Raw genomic sequence first — 25,313 nt, forward strand, 5'->3', positions numbered from 1 at the left:
AGCCGAGTTAGAACCAGGTTAAGATCCCATGAAGGGGCAGGAGGGCGGATCTGTGGATAGAGACGTTCCAGCCCCTTCAAGAATCTCGCCACTATAGGGTGGGAGAAGACAGAACGGCCGTCCCCTCTGGGATGAAACGTGGAGATAGCCGCTAGGTGAAGGCGAAGGGACGATATCGCCAGACCCTGGGCCTTGAGGGACCAGATGTAGTCCAGAATAGTGGCGATGGGAACCTCCATAGGGAGAAAACCCTTCTCCGAACACCAACAGGAGAAACGCTTCCACTTAGCTGAGTAAGTAGCCCTGGTGGAAGGCTTCCTACTGCCCAGGAGAACCTCCCGAACCAGGGTAGAGCAGCATAACTCGGAGCCGGTCAACCACGCAGGAGCCATGCCGTAAGGTGCAGAGACCGAAGGTCCGGGTGACAGAGCCTGCCGTGGTCCTGGGTGATCAGGTCCAACTGAAGGGGCAGGGCAACTGGGTTGGCTATTGAGAGGTCCAGCAACATGGGGTACCAATGTTGCCTGGCCCACTCTGGAGCTATCAGAATCACGCAAGCCCTGTCCCTGCGCACCTTGAGGAGGACCTTGTGTACCAGCGGAAAAGGAGGGAACGCGTAAAACAGATGGGTCGCCCATGGGATAAGGAAGGCATCTGCTATTGACCCGGGCTCCCGACCCTGAAAGGAGCAGAATGTCTGGCATTTCCTGTTCCCCCTGGACGCGAAGAGGTCCATCCGGGGACGACCTCACCTCTGGAAGACTGAGAGGGCGACGTCAAGGCAGAGGGACCATTCGTGTGAGCAGAAGGATCTGCTCAGTCGACCCGCTAGAGTGTTTCGTACTCCCGGGAGATAGGAGGCCGAAAGGTGAATGGCATGGGCTATACAAAATTCCCAGAGCCGCATCGCCTCGTGACATAGGGGAGAGGACCTGGTGCCGCCCTGCTTGTTGATATAGAACATGGTCGTCGTGTTGTCGGTGAACACCGCGACACAACGACCTTGAAGGTGATGGACGAACACTTAACAAGCAAGACGGACCACTCTCAACTCCCGAATGTTGATGTGGAGGTCCAGCTCCCGAGGGGACCACAGGCCCTGAGTCCTCAGAGCGCCGCTGTGTGCCCCCCAGCCCAGATCTGAGGCATCCGTCGTCAGGGATGCCGAGGGTTGGGGCGGATGGAACGGGAGCCCTGCACAGACTACGGACTGGTCCAGCCACCACCGGAGGGAGTCCAGTACCCCTTGGGGGATGGTGACAACTGTGTCCAACGAATGTCTGGCCAGCCGGTACTGCGCGATGAGCCAAGATTGAAGAGGCCTCATGCGGAGTCGAGCATACGCTGTCACGAACGTACAGGCTGCCATATGGCCCAGGAGGGCCAGACATGTTCTTACAGAAGTCAGCGGGGCTGCCTGCAAGCGCAGAATGATGGCCGATAGCGACTGGAACCTGGGCAAGGGTAGCAAGGCCCTGGCCAGGGTAGAGTCCAGAACGGCCCCGATGAACTCTACCCTCTGCGTGGGGAGCAGAGTAGACTTGTCCACGTTGACCACGAGGCCTAGGGCAACAAAGAGGCTGCTGAACCTGCAGACGTGGTCGCGGACCTGCAGCTCCAATGTGCCCCGGACCAGCCAGACGTCGAGGTAGGGGAACACGTAAATGCGGCCGCGCCGAAGATATGTGACGACGACTGCCATGCATTTCGTGAACACCCTCGGGGCCGTAGAGAGGCCAAACGGGAGGACCGCAAATTGATAATGTTGGCGGTCGACCACAAAGCGAAGGAAACGCCTGTGCTGTGGAAATATGGTGATATGGAAGTAAGCATCCTGCATGTGGAGGGTGGCGTACCAGTCTCCAGGATCCAGCGATGGGATGATGGTCCCAAGGGATACCATGCGGAACTTCAACTTCGCCATATACTTGTTGAGTTCTCGCAGGTCGAGGATAGGCCTGAGGCCCCCCTTGGACTTGGGGATCAGAAAATAGCGGGAATAAAACCCCTTGTCCTTCTCGCTCTCTGGAACCTCCTCTATGGCTCCCTTGTCGAGGAGCGTCTGTACCTCCTGACGGAGGAATTGCTCCTGAGATGGGTCCCTGAAGAGGGACAAGGGTGCGGGTGGGAGGGGGGGGCGATGAAAACTGCAGGCTTTAACCAGCCTGTACCGTGCGCAAGACCCAACGGTCCGATGTTATTTGGGTCCACGCCTGGAGGAAAAACGAAAGACGGTTGGAAAACTGTGGGGAATGATCCGAAAGGGAAACTGGTACTGCGCCCTCGGGCGCACCTTCAAAATGAAGGCTTGGGTCCGGGTGGGGCCTTGGAGTAGCCCTGGTTTTGCCCCGCTTGGCCACCCGACTCTCTGCGCCTACTGTTCCTGCCGCGGCGCCTATTAAGGTCCTGCCGCGGGCGGAACTGAGGATACGGCCGACGTTGCTGCTGCTGATTCTGCTGCTGGAAGGGCCTGCGCTGCGTCGCAGGCATATGCATCCCCAAAGACCGTATGATGACTCGATTGTCTTTAAGGTTCTTTAGTCTGGGGTCTGTCTTATCGGAAAAAAGGCCCTGGCCTTCGGAGGGGAGGTTCTGGATGGTATGCTGGAGCTCTGGCGGAAGGCCAGAGACCTGGAGCCAGGAAATGCAGAGCATCGTAACCCCTGAGGCAAGGGTCCGAGTGGCCGAGTCCGCAGCATCTAAGGAGGCTTGCAGCGAGGTCCTTGTGACCTTTTTGCCCTCGTCAAGAATAGTGGTAAATTCCTGACGTGCGTCCTGCGGTAACAGCTCTTTAAATTTGCCCGCCGCTACCCAGGAGTTAAAAGAGTAGCGGCTAAGGAGGGCCTGCTGGTTTGAGACCCTGAGCTGTAGTGCCCCCGCTGAATAGACCTTACGGCCTAGGAGGTCCATCCGCCTCGCCTCCTTAGACTTGGGCGCCGGGGCCTCTTGACCATGGCGCTCCCTATCGTTCACTGACTGGACCACAAGGGAGCAGGGTGTCGGGTGAACGTGCAAGTACTCATAGCCCTTGGAGGGGGCCATGTACTTTCTTTCCACGCCTCGAGCGGTTGGAGGGATGGAGGCCGGTGACTGCCAGATAATGGTGGTGTTGGCCTGAATAGTCCTGATGAAGGGTAGGGCCACTCTGGTGGGAGCATCGGCGGAGAGGATGCTCATCACCGGGTCCTCGACCTCAGAGACCTCCTCTGCTTGTATGTCCAGGTTTTGCGCCACGTGCCTGAGGAGGTCCTGATGTGCCCTAAGATCTAGAGGGGGAGGGCTGGAGGACGAGGTACCTGCCACCACCTCATCAGGGGAAGACGACGAGGAGACCCCTAGCAGCAGAGCATCCACAGGGGGTTCTGTCTGGGGCTGCACCTCCGGCTCTGGGTCCTGGTGGCTGGACCTGTCCTCGGCTTCCGGGGAGGGAGGGGGGCGAGACACCGTTGCCTCTGGTGGCCTGCGTTCCGCCGCAGGGCGGGGAGTAATATGTTGTGGACCCTGTGCTTGGCGGTACGCCCAGGGTGTCCAAAACCCCCACTGCTGAGGCCCTCGGTCTTGAGGCGGAGGGTCCTGAAACAGGGCCGCGTGTCTGTCCTGCCCCAGCGTATAGGCACTCTCCGCCTGAGAGGACACGGATGGTTCCCTCGAAGGCCATGGAGGCGCCGAGCTAGGCTGATAGACCTGTCTATGCGCCGACGCCAACGATCTTCTCGGTGCCGAGGATCGGTACCGTGAGTCGCACTACTTCCGGGATTGGGACCGGGATCGGTGTGGTAGTCGGTGCCGGGATCCGGATCGGGATCTGCCTCAAGGTCGGTGCCGAGAGCGGGACCGCGATCTGAGTCCAGCGCGGTTCCGGGATGGCACTGGGGACCGGGAGCTGCCACCGACGCGGTGCCAGGCGGTCGACCGGGACCTACCACCGGCTCCGTGCCGGGAGGTCGACCGGGGAGCTGAGCGCCGAGGCGAACGGCTCCTAGAGTCTCGGTGCCGGTGGTAAGAGGAGCCAGACCGGGACCGTGCAGATGTCGACTGGCGCTGCGAGTGCGACCGGTACCACCGAGGAGAATGGTGCCGGGACTGCGAGCGGCGCCAAGAGCGCGAGCATTCACGTCTCCGGGGCGATTGGCGTCTGGACTCCGGAGACGGCGCTCTCAGCACTGGCTTGCCTCTGGAGGTCACCCGCACCGAGGGTACCAGGGGTTGAGGCTGGGATGGCTCAGTGAGCGCTATCAAGTCCCGTGCCGAGGCAAAGGTCTCTGGCGTAGATGGGACTAACAGCTCGACCCCTGATCTGAAGGGGGAGCTAGGAGGGGCTGGACTCGACGGACCTTCCGGGCCCAGAGTCGACAGCAGCCCTGCAGGCCGTGGCCAAGGTAGGTGCCGGGCGCTCCACTCGAGCCTGCCGAGATGGTGTTGCAGACGTCGAGGGTCTTGGATCGGGTCCCGGTGCCGGGGATGGACAGTGCTGGGGAGTCTTGCCGGTGCCAGCACGGTCCGGTGCCGGAGCAGAGGTGGCAGGTTGCGCTGCCGGTACCGGAGTCAGTGCCGCTTCCATCAGGAGAGCGTGGAGTCTTTGATCTCTCTCCTTCTTTGTGCGAGGCTTAAAGGCCTTGCAGATACGACACTTCTTGGTGATGTGCGATTCCCCCAGGCACTTCAGGCATGCGTCGTGGGGATCGCTAGTTGGCATCGGCTCCTTGCATGCCGAGCACTGCTTGAAGCCCGGCGAACCAGGCATGAGCCTGGTGCTGGGCACCGGGAAGGGCAACGGCCCAACCCGCGAATAAGTTCTATAACTATATACAATAGACAACTTACTACTATACTACTTTAAACTGTTTTTGAAACTATTTACAACTACAACTACTAACAGTATACAAAGGAGAGCTAGGGATGTGGAGGACAGCAAGCCGCACTCCACAGTTCCAGCAACCGACACGGCGGTAAGAAGGAACTGAGGAGCGGGCGGGCCGGCAGGGGTATATATAGAGTGCCATAGCGGCACCACTCTAGGGGGCGACCTGCCAGCCCACTGGAGTTGCTAGGGTAAAAAGTTTCCGGCAAACGTGCACGCGCGGCGCGCACACCTAACTGCAATGAATATGAGCAATCACTCAAAGAAGAAGTGGCAGAATTGACAATAACAGCCTTGGGGTTTGTGTGTTCCACTGTCCAGTGGGTATCACAAAACTAATTGGGGGAAGGAGGGGTATGTTCTGTCATACCCACCCCAGTCTTGCACTTTTCATGATGGCTGCTCCCCTTTTGATTATATGCTTGGTAAGAGGGTTTTTTTTATGATGCCTACAGGTACTACAATTAGAAAATAAAATAACATGGCTTAGAACATATAGGACTTTTTTAAATTGATTGTAAATGGATGTGATGTAATTGTAAAGACATTTAAGGCCAATTTATAAAAACAAGTTTGTTTGTTTTTTAACTAAAGCAGCCCACTAGACTCCTGGCAAAAAGTTGAATGAAATGTATTGAATCTCTGACAACACATTACTCACCTTTCGCTATGACCTTGATCCTGCAAGGTGCTGAGTGCTTTGGAAGCATGTGATTGATTTTAATGCAACTACTAATGCTTAAAGTTAAGCCCTTGCTTACATGCTTTGCTGACCCCATGCTGGAGGGCCCAGCACCTTGTAGGATTAAGCCCAGTATATCACTATATAAAAAGAAAATTACATATTACCGTGAACCAATAAAAAATACCTGCAAGAAAAAACAATCTGACCCAGCACACTAATTCTTTAGAAAAATTTTCCAATTGACCTGCTATAATTTTAAATATATTGAGCATACGCTTTCCACCCACATTCCCCTAGGATTTTGAACTCTATTATCTTTTGATGGATTAATTTTAAAACTCACCAGGTATCTGACAACTGTAGACAACTTCTGCCTTTTTCCTCTCCATTCAGATAGAAATAATACAATGTGCAAAAATACAACAAATAAAATTCAGTAGAGAAGTACATTTTTTTTTCTTAACCAGCTGCATATTGAACCCAGCAAAATGAACATGTGTCTGATTGTCTGCATTGGGCTCAGGCAGTGTGACAGACTTCTCCTGCATTAGTACGGGCAGATGTCTGGAAATACTCTGCTTCAGGACAGCTTGCAGAGGGGTTAAAGCACGTTTTCTCTGCAGTAGGAGCAGCAGCAATACCAACAAGTTTAACATTGTCTGTCACCAGTTCTTATGTATATTTCTTTCTGGTTACGTTTTCCACCTGAACTTCCATATACCAGTTGCCAAAGAAGACGAAGTTCCCTGCTATTTGCTATATTGTCAACAAGGAAGACAGATCGTAATTGGATAAGCTTATCAATGACAGACATTCTCTTTTCAACAGTACATCATCCACTTGGCAGCGGAACAAACTCAGTGCTTAATTTGTGCCAAGGCTAGCCAGCGCTGAGTCCCGGCACATGTAGGCTTGGCAGTTCATAGCTCTGGCACTTCTGGTCTTGCTGTATCAGTTATGAAAGTAAAAACTTGCTTGAGCCGCAGCACCAAATTGCTTGAGTCCTGGCACCTCTTTCATTATAAATTAAGCACTGAACAAGTTTAAACAAACCATCAGCTGTGGCATAGAATGGACTTGATGAAATAGGTGATGGGAAGAAAAATAGGCCAGGCCTATCAAGCGTCATTCATCTTTTACATGATTTGGCTAATGCATTTATGAACCTTTAGGCTATGAACTTTAATGCTGGCAGTTGCTGAAATTCTGAAAGTAACATATTGAGCAGGCTTGGGAAATATTTGGAGGCCAATAGTAATGCTCCCAGTTAGCTATGCTAGAAGCCTCCAGCTAGCCAGATGGAGAGTGAGGGCTATTTTAAGAGAAGAGAACAGCTTAGCTGAACAGCACCTGTAGATCAAAAATGTAGGCTGTACATTGGAACTTGCCTTAGTACTATTTGTGTTTACTACTTAGATGCACTTTTGTAAGTTCCCCTCAGTGTTCTGTAGTAGCTGAAAAACTGTTCAGAAAAATCCAATAGTGTCTGATTTGGAGGGATAAAGCATAGATGCCACAGACATGGACCCTTCATATGAGTTAAAAGCTTTGACTGGCATTTTGGAGTTTTCTCACTTTACTGAATGGGCATTGCCCCGAGTTAGCCAGGGCAGATCCTCCACTCCTTTAGCCTTGCAGGTCTCCAGCCACAATGTTGTGCTATCATGAATTATGAAATGCTCCACATTGGCTCTCTCCATAGTCCAGTCCACATGCAGCAGGCAAAATCATGATCTGGACACACTGGAGAAATGGTCTGAAGTAAATAGGATGAAATTCAATAAGGACAAATGCAAAGTACTCCATTTAGGAAGGAACAATCAGTTGCACACATACAAAATGAGAAATGACTGCCTAGCAAGGAGCACTGTGGAAAGGGATCTGGGGTCATAGTGGACCACAACCTAAACATGAGGCAAGAGTATAAGACTGTTGCAAAAAAAGTGAACATCATTCTGGGATGTATTAGCAGGAGTGTTGTAAACAAGGCACCAGAAGTAATTCTTCTGCTCTATCCAGCTCTGATTAGGTCTTAAGTGGAGTATTGCGTCCAGTTCTGGGTGCCATATTTCAGGAAAGATGTGAACAAATTGGAGAAACTCCAGAGAAAAACAAAATTATGAAAGATCTAAAGACATGACCTGTGAAAGAGGATTGAAAAATTTGCGTTTGTTTACTCTGGAGAAGAGAATACTGAGGAGGAGACATGATAACAGCTTCAGGTACACAAAAAGGTTGTCAGAAGAAGCAAGGTAAATTGTTCTGGTTAAGCTCTGAGGACAGGACAAGCAGCAATGGGCTTAAATTGCAGCAAAGTAGGTTTAGGTTGGACATTTACGAAAAATTTCCTAACTGTCAGGGTGGTTAAGCACTGGAACAAATTGGCTAGGGAGGTTGTGGAATCTTCATCATTAGAGATTTTTAAGAGCAGGTTAGACAAACACCTGTCAGTGATGATAGATAATACTTAATCCTACCATGAGTGCAGGGAACTGGACTAGAAGACCTCTCGAGCTCCCTTCCAGTCCTAAATTCTATGCCCTAATTAGGACAAGGGACCAAAAAACACATGAGGGATATATGGTAGATCAAGAAAGAGAAACCATGCAAATGGCATTCATTGTGTTATCCCGTCATTAGCATTTCTTTACACTTTGAAGCATGTTGACACAAGTTGTAATAATTATAGAAAAGAATGGCAGGGTATCATAGTCTCAAACCAGCTTCTTTCAGTGGTGTCTGGTATATGCAAATAAAAGCCTACTGATTCTATTAAACCAATGCTGATTAGGTATAATTTGATGTGGTTTTTGTTTTGTTTTTACAAACATTTCTCAGATTAGTTAAACCCAAGGAGACGTGCACATTTCATTTATTCCAAGGTTAGGTAGCATTAATTTAAAGTTATGTTCAGCATATTCAATTTCAGCTTGTCTGAACTACCAAGGCAACTGAATGTTAACAATTCCAATAAAAAAGAGATGCTTTGCCTAGTTATATGCAGTATGAGCCAAAAATAAGTTAATATCCCTGTTTGGGTATACGCACACATACGCACACACACACCAGATTATTAAAAGAATAGATAGTTAAACAATCCGATAATTTCCCTTCTCACCCCCCTACAATGCACATGCCCCAAAGATGCTGCAAGACACTGCTGTAGGAAACACTATTGGAGTTTGCAGGGTATGATGTAATAGAAAGTCCCACAAACTAGTCAGAGAACCAAATGTTAAGTGTAAGAACTTTTACCTTGTTCTAGGCTTTTCCATTAATAAAAAAGATAAACAAGCCTTCATACTTGTTTGGTAATGCCAATTACACAATGCCTGAATACTCACAAGTGCTTTTATAATTAGAATTTCATCTAAAAATACTTAACCAAGACGATACAGAACAAAATTTCTGAATCATTTGCTGTAGGTTTAAAAGGGCCCTTCTAAACGGGCTTTGAGCTCTAATCTAGTTTATCAGTTATCAAAGCCTCCGTGAGCTCAAAGCCAGGAATGGGCTAGTCCAGTCCTTGTTGGTCCATTATCTTACAGTTCACAATCTCTATATTGCAAGTGCTCACAAAAAGAGGGTTTTATAGTTTTCCCATATCCTTGGCCCAGATGCAGTGCAGTCCTCAAGTGAAACTAGTCCCCTAATATTTCCTCACCACCAGTTTAGCTTGAAAAAATAATCTGTAGCAATAAAAGAAACCACAACACAGTAGTAACTCCCAGCACCTGCAGCAACTTTATCTCCTTTTCATGATAGAAAGGAATTCCTAATGCCCAAACACTGTCTCAAGGTAAATCAGGCTGATCCACAAGCCTCATGGCTCATCTATATTTCCTCAGTAAATCCAGCTGGCAATCGTTGATAGTGCCCATTATGTCTAAGCATCATGTCATTAGAACATACACTATACATGACTGACTGGCTACATTGGCATATCAACTTCATCACATACGTAAAGGCTCACGTAGTATGTATCGTACATCTCACAAAATATAATGGTTTTACAGAACATAAAGCATAGGATGCAGTGTGAATTTAATTAAGACTGTAAAACACTTTCCATCATTTAAAAGGAAGCTTCAATGCCCCCCAACCATCATCATATTCTGCAAAGAAAATCCATTCTGTCTGAAATGTTATACATGTGGTCTCTTGCCAAAGAAAACCTTTTATTCTTGCAAAGTTTTAAGTGGCTCAGAGAAACTGTTTATCCCAGATATCTTTTTTTAGAAAAACTGATATCTCTTTTGGAAATGCAACTATTTTTTGCCATTGCAGATTTCAAAATCAGCTTTGATCTGGGAATTCTATATGTATTAACATTCACTCATACCTGGCAAGAACTAGTGCATATTGAACTATGCTGGTGGATAACTCATAAGCCACTTGTTACAAAAAACAGGACTTTTGGGTGCTTTGTAAACTCTCATATTATTGTAGCTTACATTAGGATTCTTGCATATTTAACAAGTCACACAGGCTTGCATTGCCTTATTTATTTTTAAATTTCATTATCTTCTGCTCTTGCTTTTCCACCTACAAATAACTTTCCCCATTGCCCAGAAACATTTTTAGTGCATTTATGCACACACAAGACATGCAGTCTCTATATGCATATTAGGATGCCTCCCCTCAACAGTGCAAAGTCAATGCAATAACTCAACTTTTTTCCCTGAAGGAATACTATCATTGCCTGGTGACATAATGGTTTATTACTGAATCTGAATATGGCCAGAAATAATAGGAATTGAACGTCCTTTATCTTAGTGCATCAGCATCCACATCTATTACCTTACCTTTGAAAAAATGTGCAGTTGAGAATACTGAAAATAAAATTCTAAAGCTCCTAACTTAGTAGGTTGAACAAAATCAATAGCAGAAAGTATTTTCAGGAGCAAATATACTTCAGTGACTGCAATGACATAACTGCAGCTGTAATTGCAGAATTATGTGATCAAATGTCAAAAGGAACACAGATAGCACATTCTTAGAATTATAACTTATTTTGACAATCTGACCCTATCAGGTTTGAATCCAATTTTATCATATCAGGTTAACTTAAGATCTTGTGGTATTAAGTTTTCAGATGAGATGTGATTTAAGTAGCACCTGAAGATGCTGCAGTTATTGTGATAATTATCTAACGCATTTGAGAGAAATAGACGTGTTGCTCCAAACTATTTTTAACAATATATGAAAAATGGTTTTGAAGTAAAAATGATTTATTTACTGAATTCTAACCTGCCACATAATATGGAATAATCCTTAAACAACCAAGAATAATAATAGACTAATAATAATAATAAATAGGGATTTAGTTAACAAATTAGAGATGGAAGAACAGGAGCGTTTTGAATACCTGGCAGGAAAAAAATATTGAATAAAAACAAGAGAGAGAATAGATATTTCAATTAAATATAATGTCTTGTTGATTGGCAAGTGCTTTCAGGGTGTTATTCTTTAGCCAAATTAATATTCAGTATAAACTGGAATATTTCAAACTCCATTCAAGACTTTTGAATCAATGTTTGACATTTATCATTGCTTATATTTTAAATGTTTTTTAATCTCCTTAGTTTCATATTTATCTGAACAGAGAATTGGTGAGATTACTTCCTTAATTGTGTTCAAATTTGCTTCAGAGCACTTATAATGGAATGGTATAATCTGGGACTTGTCAGCATTAAAAAGTTGGAAATGACCATGGTGTCTAATGTCCAAGTCTTGCACTTGACTGTGTCCAGTTGACCCCATTACTGCGTATATGCTCATCCTGCTGCAGGATCAGGGACACAGACTCCACTGTGAAATATTCTGCCAAATATTGGCTTTTTAATTGTGACTTTCATTTAAGTTGCAAGGCTGAAGATACAATGCTTAAATCAGAGATTCTTGTTTCTAATTATTGATTTCCAAAGAGTGCTCTAAACTTTGTATTTACAAACTGTCTATAATGTTTATAGTAAAAACAAATATAAAAATCAAAGTGAAGTTTTCCATTTAAGAAAATTAAAGTTAATTAACTAGACTATACCTATAACAGAGCAGTGGTTTTCAACCAGGAATACATGTACCCTTTGGAGTACAAAGAGGTCTTCCGGGGAGTACATCAACTTATCTAGATATTTGCCTAGTTTCACAACAAGCTACATAAAAAAACACTAGTGAAATCAGTACAAGCTAAAATTTCATACACACAATGACTTGTTTATATTGTTCTATATATCAGCGGTTCTCAAACTGTGGATCACTGGAGCCAGTGTTAAACTTCCTGGGGCCTAGGGTAGAAAGTCGATGCCCGAGCCCCACTGAGCAGGCCCAAAGCCAAAGCCTACTTTTTTAAGTGAGGTGAAACCTAGGGTACGCAAGACAAATCAGAGTCCCAAAGGAGTACAGTTGTCTGGAAAGGTTGAAAACCATTGCAATAGAGGACTACTCTTGGAATCACGGGAGTACAAACATTACTTTCTAAACACTAACAATGTGTTACAGAGGACACAGAAATAAAGACAGTCCCCTTTTCTAAAAGAGTTACAATCTGTACTGGGAAACCCAGAACAGGAAAGACTTTATCTGTATTGTTTACACACACACAAACAATATTCTCCCACCTCCTCCCCTCGATATACATATACAAACATATTCTGGTCTACTGCACTCAAAACACATAATCAACCTATCTTATTTTAATTACTATTATTGCTAACTGACTTCTTGCAGGTATCATGGAATAAAAGTTTTGGGGGATATCTGAATGAGAAGAGAGTGGCATGGTGAACTAGCATAGGGCAAAAGGGAAAGCACTGAAAAAGGCAGAGAGCTAGCAGTACCAGGAAGAAATGAAAGGAATATCAAGGTTAGGATATTTTTGTGGAGTTGCACAAGGACTTATAATTCCAGAACATAAGGCCTGATCTTATTTGTGAAAAATGTGATATCAGAGCTAGATATTATTATTATCCCAAAGCTAGAAGGACAACTTGTAAAAAGAAGCATTTCTCACATAGAGGATCCAACCAATAATATTTAGACTGTTTCAGCTTTGGTTATTGTAAATGAAGGCAGATAAATAAAAATACTTTAAAAAAAATCAGTTTATGGAAACTGAAAAGTTGAAAGAAGATAAAGCTAGGGGCAGATGAAAGATCCATTGTGGATAGCATTATATCAAATTACAGAAATTCCCAGATGGAAAGATTAAATGATTATCGAGTATAAAGCAACACAGTTTGTTTACTTTAAAAAATAATACTAAGTTAAAGAAGCCAAGGGAAAAAAGCTCAAAGGAATACTGTTGCAGGCAAAAACAGAATCATTAGTGCATATCAATATAACACACATCATTTTAGAAAGAAAAATCAACTCCATAATTTGTTTCCAGATACAGAACATGGTAAGATTTTGAGAATTTCACAGCCCAGAATCACCAAACAATGCTGCAGTTATCAACCCTGTCAATGCAGTTTGCTAGATCAATTATTTCACAAGCAGATTTTTCTCTCTGAAGCTGTAAAAATTAGGATATTCTTTTGTGATTGGACAAGTGACTAACTCTTCCATTCTTCCTTACAAATTAAAAGTAAACCTGAGAAACATTAATGCCAAATGGGCAATACTTGTTCAACTTTGTATTAAGCAATTATAAACTTAATAAATAGGCTGATAACATTAATAGTTTGGGTTAAATGCTAATTGACATGGTTTGTTCATTTTTCTTTGCAGTAATTTTGCTTTTATATTGCCATTTTCTACTTGCCAGGAATTCTTAAAACAGTAACACAAGTTTTTGGTTTTCTTACCTGAAAGACACCCAGTGAGTGATAGAAACAGAATCAGTCTCCATGAAGACCACATCATTGGTCATAAAGGTCTTGAGTCCCTGTTTATGTGATTGTTAGCAGCTTTGACGTTTCTTCATTAAAGCTTAATCTAAGGACATAGAAGACAAAGTCTCTGTTAGGAGAAGTAAAAACATATCACAAAAATATGATAGGCTATTCAAAAGAACCCCTAGATCCTAGTGCAATCCCAAGAGCTCTTTACGTAACGTAGGAGGTGACATTTTGAAAGGGAGGTATTTTGAGAGATTCTCAAGAAAAATATAGTGTAGCACTGTCATAAACAGATAGCTAAGGGTTAATGTCTCTTTCACCTGAAGCACCTGACCAGAGGACCAATCAGGAAACTGGATTTTTTCAACTTTGGGTGGAGGGAATTGACTGTCTTTGTCTTTTTTCTTTTGTCTGCCTGCCTGCTTTCTCTGAGCTTTGGAGAAGTAGTTCTATTTTCTAGTCTTCTGTTTCCAAGTGTAAGGACAAAGAGATCAGATAGTAAGTTATATGGTTTCTTTTCTTTGGTATTTGCATGAATATAAGTGCTGGAGTGCTTTGATTTGTATTCTTTTGGAATAAGGCTGTTTATTCAATATTCTTTTAAGCAATTGACCCTGTGTTGTATTATCTAATACAGAGAGAACATTTGTACTTATTTTTCTTTCTTTTTATATAAAGCTTTCTTTTAAGACCTGTTGGAGTTTTTCTTTACTTCAGGGAAATTGAGTCTGTACTCACCAGGGAATTGGTGGGAGGAAGGAATCGGGGAGATTTGTGTGTTGGATTGCTAGCCTGACTTTGCATTCCCTCTGGGGAAATAGGAAAGTACTTTTTGTTTCCAGGATTGGGAACAGAGAGGGAGATTCACTCTGTTTGAATTCACAGAGCTTGTGTCTGTGTATCTCTCCAGGAGCACCTGGAGAGGGGAAGGGAAAAAGGATTATTTCCCTTTGTTGTGAGACTCAAGGGATTTGGGTCTTGGGGTCCCCAGGGAAGGTTTTTCAGGGGGACCAGAGTGCCCCAAAACACTCTAATTTTTTGGGTGGTGGCAGCAGGTACCAGGTCCAAGCTGGTAACTAAGCTTGGAGGTTTTCATGCTAACCCCCATATTTTGGACGCTAAGGTCCAAATCTGGGACTAAGGTTATTACATGGTGTGCAGCTGGTGGGACTAGAATCCAGAAGCCAGTAGGAATATTATATTTTTCTTTTCTCTGCTAAGGGCTTTTTAGCAGAGAGAAGCAGTTGGTTTTAAAAGGGAACCAGAGAGAATTTTTTTTTTCTGCTCTCTCTCGCAGTTTGTGGCTTGCATGTTAAGCAGAAGTCGTTAAGGACTATTAACAGTCTTTTGTCACACAATAGCACTCCCATTGAGAGTCATACCAGCACTTATAGGCATGCAAATAAAGTGGTTTTTCTGGTTTCCCTTCATTGAACATTAGCTAGAGAGAGAAAAGGAAAAAAGCACTGTTGCTAGGCAGACTCCAGGAGGGAACAGAGCCTGCAGTTCAGAAGATAAACACCGGAGGGCACCCCAACACAAGAAAACAGGAACCATGACTTCTAAGGCAAAAATTGACGCTGAAGAACAAATCAAAGAAGCTGAACACAGGCGACAACTGGAAATAAAACAAAAAGAGATGGAGATGAAAGAAAGAGAAGAACAAGCCAAAGAGGCAGCCAAGGAGGCAGCACACAAAAGAAAACTAGAAGAAGAAGAGGTGGCCTACCGAAGGAAACAAGCAGAAGAAGAGTTGGCCCACAGAAGGAAGCAAGAAGAAGAAGAGGTGGCCTACCGAAGGAAACAAGCAGAAGAAGAGTCGGCCCACCACCGAGAAATGGAAAAACAACAAAAAGAGAATGAAGAGAAGGAAAAACAGAGAAAACATGAACTGGAGTTGGCAAAAGCTGGGCTGCATGTGCCAGCCAACCCTAACAACCCGGCGCCAAATATTGCTCCACAGCCCAGGAAATTTCCCACCTACAAGGCAGGTGATGACACCGAGGCCTTCTTGGAAAATTTTGAAAGAGCCTGTCTTGGGTACAAGATCCCCGAAGACCAGTACATGGTAGAATTGAGGTCACAGCTCAGTGGACCTTTAGCAGAGGTGGCAGCTGAAATGCCTAAGCACCAAATGAATGACTATAAACTTTTTCTAACCAAGGCCAGATACAGGATGGGGATAACCCCAGATCATGCCCGTCGGTGCTTCAGAACCCAAAAGTGGAAACCAGAGGTGTCATTTCCCAAACACGCCTACTACATTGCAAAAAACTATGAGGCCTGGCTAACAGGAAACAACATTCAAACCTTGGAAGAACTGAACCTCCTCATACAAATGGAGCAGTTCTTGGATGGTGTTCCTGAAGACATCACGCGGTACATACAAGATGGAAACCCCAAGAATATCGCTGAGGCGGGGGAGATTGGAGCCAAATGGATGGAACTGGCAGAAAGCAAGAAAGCTACTGTCAAGGGGAACGATTACCCCAGGGGGCACACAGACCATAAACCCTACAACCGAGGACAGCCAAAGACCCCACATACCACCCAAGTAAAGCCACAGATACCCTACCCTTCAACCTCACCAGTCTCCAGTAACTCACCTCGGCCCAGTGACCCATCAGATGGAAGATGCTTTAAGTGTAATGAACTGGGACATATCAAGGCCAAGTGTCCCAAGAACACCATGCGAGTGCAATTCATTACACCACCATCACACCAAAGATCCCCAGGCCCGGATGCCTCTCAAATACCCTTGGAGCGAAGGGAAAATTTGAGAGTGGGCGGAAAGAAGGTTACTGCGTGGAGAGACACGGGGGCACAAGTGTCAGCTATCCACCAATCCTTCGTTGACCCCAAATTCATCAACCCAAAGGCCAAAGTTACAATTTACCCCTTCATGTCACAAGCTGTAGACTTGCCTACAGCTCAACTGCCTGTCCAGTACAAAGGCTGGTCAGGAATGTGGACTTTTGCAGTCTATGACAATTATCCTATCCCCATGCTACTGGGGGAAGACTTGGCCAACCAGGTGAGGCGGGCCAAGAGAGTGGGAATGGTTACACGTAGCCAAACCAGGCAAGCTTCCAGACCCATTCCTGTTCCTGAGCCGTCCACAGAGGCCCCGTCTGTGTTACCAGAGACCCAGACAGAGGTAGTGGACCCGGATTCCATGCCTACCACTGAAACAGCCACAGCATCTCCAGTCCCAGGCCCGGAACTGGAACAGCAACCAGCACCAGCAAGTGCAACCCCATCTTCAAACTCAACGCCAGAGGGCGCCAGCGAGCCAGAACTGGCAGAAGCACAAGACAGCCATACCCAAAAGGCTCAGCCAGAGCCTGAAATACCCTCAGGTGCACCAGCGGAGAGCGGTTCACCAGCAACGGAAACAACCCCATCACCTACATCGCTTCCAGAGGGACCAAGCCCAAGTCCACAGTCTGAGGAAGAACTGGTGACCCCAGCCTCAAGGGAACAGTTCCAGACTGAGCAGGAAGCGGATGACAGCCTTCAAAAAGCTTGGGCGGTGGCACGGAGCACCCCACCGCCTCTCAGCTCTTCTAATCGATCCCGGTTTGTTATAGACCAAGGACTTTTATACAAGGAAATTCTTTCTGGTGGACACCGGGAAGAATGGCAGCCGCAAAAACAGTTGGTGGTTCCAACTAAGTACCGGGAGAAGCTCTTAAGCTTAGCCCATGATCATCCCAGTGGCCATGCTGGGGTGAACAGAACCAAGGACCGGTTGGGGAAGTCCTTCCACTGGGAGGGGATGGGCAAGGACGTTGCCAAGTATGTCCGGTCTTGTGAGGTATGCCAAAGAGTGGGAAAGCCTCAAGACCAGGTCAAGGCCCCTCTCCAGCCACTCCCCATAATTGAGGTCCCATTTCAGCGAGTAGCTGTGGATATTCTGGGCCCTTTCCCAAAAAAGACGCCCAGAGGAAAGCAGTACGTACTGACTTTAGTGGACTTTGCTACCCGATGGCCAGAAGCAGTCGCTCTAGGCAACACCAGGGCTAACACTGTGTGCCTGGCCCTAACAGACATCTTTGCCAGGGTAGGTTGGCCCTGCGACATCCTTACAGATTCAGGGTCTAATTTCCTGGCAGGGACCATGGAAAAACTGTGGGAAACTCATGGGGTGAATCACTTGGTTGCCACCCCATACCACCATCAAACCAATGGCCTGGTGGAAAGGTTCAATGGAACTTTGGGGGCCATGATACGTAAATTCATCAACGAATTCTCCAATAATTGGGACCTAGTGTTGCAGCAGTTGCTGTTTGCCTACAGGGCTGTACCACATCCCAGTTTAGGGTTTTCACCATTTGAACTTGTGTATGGTCACGAGGTTAAGGGGCCATTACAGTTGGTGAAGCAGCAATGGGAGGGGTTTACGCCTTCTCCAGGAACTAACATTCTGGACTTTGTAAGCAACCTACAAAGCACCCTCCGACAATCTTTAGCCCTTGCTAAAGAGAACCTAAAGAAAGCTCAAGAAGAGCAAAAGGCCTGGTATGACAGACATGCCACAGAACGTTCCTTCAAGGTAGGAGACCAGGTTATGGTCTTGAAGGCGCAACAGGCCCATAAGATGGAAGCATCATGGGAAGGGCCATTCACGGTCCAAGAGCGCCTGGGAGCTGTAAACTACCTCATAGCATTTCCCAATTCCTCACTAAAGCCTAAAGTGTACCATGTTAATTCTCTCAAGCCTTTCTATTCCAGAGACTTACAGGTTTGTCAGTTTACAGTCCAGGGAGAGGATGCTGAGTGGCCTGACGGTGTCTACTACGACGGGAAAAAAAAACGGTGGCGTGGAAGAGGTGAACCTCTCAACCACCCTGGAACGTCTGCAGCGGCAACAAATTAAGGAGCTGTGCACTAGCTTCGCCCCATTGTTCTCAGCCACCCCAGGATGGACTGAACGGGCATACCACTCCATTGATACAGGTAATGCTCACCCAATCAGAACCCCACCCTACCGAGTGTCTCCTCATGCCCAAGCTGCTATAGAACGGGAGATCCAAAACATGCTACAGATGGGTATAATCCGCTCATCTACCAGTGCATGGGCATCTCCAGTGGTTCTGGTACCCAAACCAGATGGGGAAATACGCTTTTGCGTGGACTACCGTAAGCTAAATGCTGTAACTCGTCCGGACAACTATCCAATGCCACGTACCGATGAGCTATTGGAAAAGTTGGGACGTGCCCAGTTCATCTCTACAATAGACTTAACCAAGGGGTACTGGCAAGTACCACTAGATGAACCTGCCAAGGAGAGGTCAGCATTCGTCACCCATGCGGGGGTGTATGAATTCAATGTCCTTCCTTTCGGCCTTCGAAATGCACCCGCCACCTTCCAGAGGCTGGTAGATGGTCTACTAGCTGGACTGGGAGAATTTGCAGTTGCCTACCTCGATGATGTGGCCATTTTTTCAGACTCCTGGCCCGAACACCTACTACACCTGGAAAAGGTCTTTGAGCGCATCAGGCAGGCAGGACTAACTGTTAAGGCCAAAAAGTGTCAAATAGGCCAAAACAGAGTGACTTACCTGGGGCACCAGGTGGGTCGAGGAACCATAAACCCCCTACAGGCCAAGGTGGATGCTATCCAAAAGTGGCCTGTCCCACGGTCCAAGAAGCAGGTCCAATCCTTCTTAGGCTTGGCCGGATACTACAGGCGATTTGTACCACACTACAGCCAAATCGCTGCCCCACTGACCGACCTGACCAAAAAGACCCAGCCAAATGCAGTTAAGTGGACTGATGAGTGTCAAAAGGCCTTTACCCAACTTAAGGCAACGCTCATGTCGGACCCTGTGCTCAGGGCCCCGGACTTTGACAAGCCATTCCTAGTAACCACGGATGCATCTGAGCGTGGTATAGGAGCAGTGCTCATGCAGGAAGCAACAAATCACAACTTCCATCCTGTCGTGTTTCTCAGCAAGAAACTGTCTGAGAGGGAAAGTCACTGGTCAGTCAGTGAAAAGGAATGCTATGCCATTGTGTACGCCCTGGAAAAGCTACGCCCATATGTTTGGGGACGGCGGTTCCAACTACAAACTGACCATGCTGCACTAAAGTGGCTTCATACTGCCAAGGGGAACAACAAGAAACTTCTTCGTTGGAGTTTAGCTCTCCAAGATTTTGATTTTGAAATTCAACACATCACAGGAGCTTCTAATAAAGTTGCTGATGCACTCTCCCGTGAGAGTTTCCCAGAATCCAGTAGTTAAAAAGTGTTCTTAAAATGTAGAAGTCTATTAGTTATATACTTAGGAGTATATGTAAAGGTGTATGTGTTGTATTAATCTGTTTATTTTCAAGTTCTAGAAGGAAATCGCCGCCAGTGAGCTTCCCCACTGTCTGCAATTTGGGGGGCGTGTCATAAACAGATAGCTAAGGGTTAATGTCTCTTTCACCTGAAGCACCTGACCAGAGGACCAATCAGGAAACTGGATTTTTTCAACTTTGGGTGGAGGGAATTGACTGTCTTTGTCTTTTTTCTTTTGTCTGCCTGCCTGCTTTCTCTGAGCTTTGGAGAAGTAGTTCTATTTTCTAGTCTTCTGTTTCCAAGTGTAAGGACAAAGAGATCAGATAGTAAGTTATATGGTTTCTTTTCTTTGGTATTTGCATGAATATAAGTGCTGGAGTGCTTTGATTTGTATTCTTTTGGAATAAGGCTGTTTATTCAATATTCTTTTAAGCAATTGACCCTGTGTTGTATTATCTAATACAGAGAGAACATTTGTACTTATTTTTCTTTCTTTTTATATAAAGCTTTCTTTTAAGACCTGTTGGAGTTTTTCTTTACTTCAGGGAAATTGAGTCTGTACTCACCAGGGAATTGGTGGGAGGAAGGAATCGGGGAGATTTGTGTGTTGGATTGCTAGCCTGACTTTGCATTCCCTCTGGGGAAATAGGAAAGTACTTTTTGTTTCCAGGATTGGGAACAGAGAGGGAGATTCACTCTGTTTGAATTCACAGAGCTTGTGTCTGTGTATCTCTCCAGGAGCACCTGGAGGGGGGAAGGGAAAAAGGATTATTTCCCTTTGTTGTGAGACTCAAGGGATTTGGGTCTTGGGGTCCCCAGGGAAGGTTTTTCAGGGGGACCAGAGTGCCCCAAAATACTCTAATTTTTTGGGTGGTGGCAGCAGGTACCAGGTCCAAGCTGGTAACTAAGCTTGGAGGTTTTCATGCTAACCCCCATATTTTGGACGCTAAGGTCCAAATCTGGGACTAAGGTTATTACAGCACAGTACCTGCCTATGTTAAGAGCTAAATTGTGAATGCCACTGTGTAGCTGCAATGGAGATTAAGAAGCCCTAGTTCTTCACCTCAAAGGCAGAGGTGTGTCAGGGCCCTACATTCCTGTTCCTCCTGGAGCCCAGAGTTATAAGTGCATACTGCACATTTCATCAGCAAGTGTAGCTAAATGCAGCTGAATATTTTCCCCCAGTGTCCTTGAAGCAATCTCTTGGTATTTTCTAGAGGTGGGTGAAATAGTTTCAAAGAACAACTAGTTCACCACATTCAACCGCTTCCACTGCTTGCAAATTGTGCCAAAATATATTGCAATCCCCACTAATTTTTCACTGTTTGAAATCTCGTGGTGGATGTTTAATACAACCACCATTTATAGACAATAAACTTTTTATATACTTTACCCTCCCAAGCTGACACCCATCCCATTTTTTTGTCAATCGCACCTAACTGTTAAGTCTTGTCTAATACCTAGCTTGGGAGATTTCTTGAGAAGAAACTCTTCTTGCTTACAGGACCAATCTCTGATCATGGTTCCTAGATACTACTGTAACAATCACAACTTTATTAACAGATTGCAACCTACAGATTGTTTACTGTATTGCTTCAGGAAGTCAGTATCCACAATTCAAATGTCCAGTTGTTTTGACTATGGCCACATAGGTATATTTCTGTTCCATGATTGGATGAGCTTTCCCCGGCTATTCTGCCATAATTGCTTACAGCTGGATTATGACAGGCCCTTATGCAACTGAACTCAATGAACCTTCCACTCTTGAAGTGCATGGGCCGCCATCAGCACCTGCCACAAGACAGTCCCAGAATGCAGCATTCTGTACTGTGCACTGGGCCATTCAGGGAGGGAATGCGAATCATTTCCCTAACTCCCTCAGACTCGATGTGGTTCACTTACAACCCCTAATTCGAACCATTAGCTAAGTGGCACAGTTTAGCACATCAACATTTCCCTAGTGGTGACATCACTCATTTATTAGAATAATCACAGAAAGTGGATGCTGAAGGGGTACAACACAGTCGAAGCAAAATCATGTAAATGGTTCAAAGAATGTACAAAAATCTTTCTGCCACATCATCCCCTTTAAAATGTACTCTGACCATCTCCCCTCTTCTATACATGCACAAACACACACACACACTGCATGAGCAAGGAAAGGCTGCATTTATTTATATACTTATTTATAAGAAAAGTTATTCTTGAAACACTCTAAAGGTGTAACTTGTCAGCTGTCATTTATATAGCAGGACAGGTGCAGCACTCAACACAAATAAAGATTCCCAATTTGGGATTGTTCTTCCTTTCAGGTAGCTTAGACTGGGGATACTTAATATGAGGTGTATATGCTTCTCTGAAATAGAACATAACTGCAGCTCATCTAAACCTCCACAGGGAACCTTCCTCAATTAATTATTAATGCCAGCTGCCTTTGTTTTTCACTTCTGTGATAATCTGTGTTTCAGTCAGTATGTTCCCTAGGTAGGGTGAGTTATCTCTTTCAGCATCCTCTGCTGGCCAGACCTATGGGAAATAAATATTTTCATTAATATTTAACTTTTTTTTCCTTATGGCCATTTCTGTTAAAACTTGTAGAATACATCATTCTTTTTTTTTTTTCTGCAATGCTATCCCCATTTTTATAAGAAACAAAGCAGAAATTGTAAATAAAATTCTGGTGATTTTTGTGTTGCAAGAACAAGGGAAAAAGTGTTTCCAGGACTAAAGAGAAGTGTGAGACTATCTCAAAAGCTATTTCTGAAACGATAATGACATTATTCACAAAGGAAGCAGTTGAACTCTAAATCGTACTATGAACAATATTAATTCCTGGTCTGTTGTTAGCTCAAAAATTCCTCAAAAACCAGAGGCACATTTTCATTTGGAAAAATTAAGAAAATAAGTTTTGGTTCAGTAGAGGAGTAGCTGGATGTGGCCTAGGTTATACAGTTGTTGAGACCACTAGATGATTTAATGGTCCCTTCTTGGCTAGAAGTCTATGAAACTATGAAAATAAATAACTACTGTTAAAAATGAAAAAAGATGTTTTGAAAAATGTGTCCATTTCTCAAAGAATTTTAAAATTGGATTTTTCTAAAAAAAGCTCTGTAGCTGCTCAGAAAGTATGATGAATTTTTCATGAACATGTCACTGAAGTTCAATGGAGCTATGACAGTTTGCACCAGTTGCAGATCTGCCCCAAAGACTTTTTCCAGCTCCAAATACCAGCTGAAAATACTTAGCTGTGACCTACTTAGCCCAACCCTACCAAAACAAAAGAAAATTTCAAATTCCAGCAAACAAGCATAATAAAGTAAAAACAGTTTGTGACACCAATGGAGTGGCTCTGTAGTCATTTGTGAATTCTGTATGTTGACCTGGTTATGGGATGCTTACTGTATGCAATAGAGGAGTTTCAGGGGAAAAAAAACAAGACAGACATGAAACAATGTCTCACAATACGCCATTCCTCAGTAAACACTTAAGGATGTTAAGAGTCAATGCCTGAACTTTTAGCTTTGAAGATTCTACCCTTTTGACAAGCAGGGTCAAAGCCTGGTAACTTGACAAGGGCAAAGGAATTCTGCCTGGATTAGAAGGTATTCTCACTCTCTCTGAAGAGATGAGGAAATTGCTTGGGGAAATTAAACTGAGACAGAGCACTCATTGGGGTGTCTGAAGAAGTTAAGCCTGCTTAGACTGTCATCAGGGGATGATAAGATATGCGTTTAAAAATCTTTTTTCTCTTAATGTTTTGTTTCTGCTATTAAGATAAAGAATACTTTGGTTTTAAGAAGGCAGTCTGATCACTGCACATCAAAGGTCGCAGATTCCTGAAAGGAAGAACCACAGGTGCTGCATCCAGTCAGACCTCTGGACAGTTGATCCATAGCATACTGTAGGCCAGAGCCTGGTCTAAGAGAGGGAGATATGAGGAATTCTACTCTATGCTGCTTGTTGGAAATATTTAGAGCCACTATTCAGGGTGATCACAAGGAGCCGTAGAGCAAGGAGGTAAGGGTCCATTGTAAACAACATATAAAGACAGTCTGCCATTCCTCACAAACACGGTGGGCTGGATCTCTAATAATCTTTACACACTCCGGGGGAGAAAAGGCAAAATGCTTAACACCTGAGGGGGATGCAGTCAGAAGTTATGTCCACACTACAAGCTAAGGGTGCGATTCCCCTTCTTGTGTATGCTAGCATGACCAGATAGCAAGACTGAAAAAATGGGACCTTTTTTTTTGGAGAGGGGGGGCAAGAGGGTATAGTTGACTATATAAGACAAAGCCCCTAATATTAGGACATTCGGTCATCCTACTGTACAGATACTCACACTAGCTATCATCGAGCTACAAGTCTAAGGGTACGTCTACACTATGGGATTATTCTGATTTTACATAAACTGGTTTTGTAAAACAGATTGATAAAGTCGAGTGCACGCGGCCACACTAAGCACATTAATTCGGCGGTGTGCGTCCATGGTCCGAGGCTAGCGTCGATTTCCGGAGCGCTGCACTGTGGGTAGCTTTCCATAGCTATCCCATAGTTCCTGCATTCTCCCCTGCCCCTTGGAATTCTGGGTTGAGATCCCAGTGCCTGATGGGGCAAAAATCATTGTCGCAGGTGGTTCTGGGTAAATGTCATCAGTCATTCCTTCCTCCGGGAAAGCAACGACAGACAATCATTTCGTGCCCTTTTTCCCTGGATTGCCCTGGCAGACGGCAAACATGGCAACCATGGAGTCTGTTTTGCCTTTTGTCACTGTCACCGTATGTGTACTGGATGCTGCTGACAGAGGCGATACTGCAGCGCTACACAGCAGCATTCACTTCCTTTTGCATGATAGCAGAGATGGTTATCAGTCGTTCTCTACCGTCTGCTGCCACTGTAAATTGGCAATGAGATGACGGTTATCTGTTGTTCTGTACTGTCTGCTGCTATCATGGGTGCCCCTGGCTGAGGTCGGCCGGGGGCGCAAAGGCAAAAGTGAGAATGACTCCCCGAGTCAATCCCTCCTTTATGGTATCTAAAAATAGAGTCAGTCCTGCCTAGAATATGGGGCAAGTGTACTAGAGAACCAGTGTACTAGAGAACCAGAGAGCACAGCTGCTCCGTGTCAGATCCCGCAGAAATGATGAGCTGCATGCCATTCACGGGAGGTGCCCCTGCAACAACCCCACTCGTTGCTTCCCTCCTCCCCCAACCTTCCTGGGCTACCGTGGCAGTGTCCCCCCCATTTGTGTCATGAAGTTATAAAGAATGCAGGAATAAGAAACAGTGACTTGTTAGTGAGATAAAATGAGGGGGAGGCAGCCTCCAGCTGCTATAATAGTCCAGGCAGGACATTAAGCGGTGTGGGGGAGAGGAGCGCAGCATCCCGCTGCTATGCTAGTCCAGGGAGTACAGAATCTTTTCTTTACACATGAAAGGGAGGGGGCTGATGGAGCTCAGCCCCCAGTTGCTATGCTGAAGACGGTTACCAGCCGTTCTGTACCATCTACTGGGAATGACCGGGAATCATTCCTATTTTTACCCAGATGCCCCCAGCCGGCCTCACCTGAGGCCAGCCAGGAGCACTCAGCAGCTATCAAGCATATTGTACCGTCTGCCACCGGGGAGGGAAGAGCAGCG

The 25,313-nt window shown here is 45.4% G+C and overlaps 1 protein-coding gene across 5 annotated transcripts in view; it reads right to left on the minus strand.

The window, feature by feature from the left end:
* CNTN5 (contactin 5) overlaps positions 1 to 25,313 on the minus strand; it is a 1,071,723-nt gene that overhangs the window by 564,072 nt on the left and 482,338 nt on the right. For all 5 annotated transcript variants that reach the window (XM_050940444.1, XM_050940408.1, XM_050940418.1 and 2 more), the window contains one exon: positions 13,355 to 13,484. In XM_050940444.1, coding sequence (XP_050796401.1) covers positions 13,355 to 13,412 — 58 coding nt within the window. In that variant the 5' untranslated portion in view covers positions 13,413 to 13,484. The remainder of the gene's footprint in view (positions 1 to 13,354; positions 13,485 to 25,313) is intronic.

Source organism: Gopherus flavomarginatus, chromosome 1 (assembly GCF_025201925.1).
Source record: "Gopherus flavomarginatus isolate rGopFla2 chromosome 1, rGopFla2.mat.asm, whole genome shotgun sequence".
NCBI lineage: Eukaryota > Metazoa > Chordata > Testudines > Testudinidae > Gopherus > Gopherus flavomarginatus.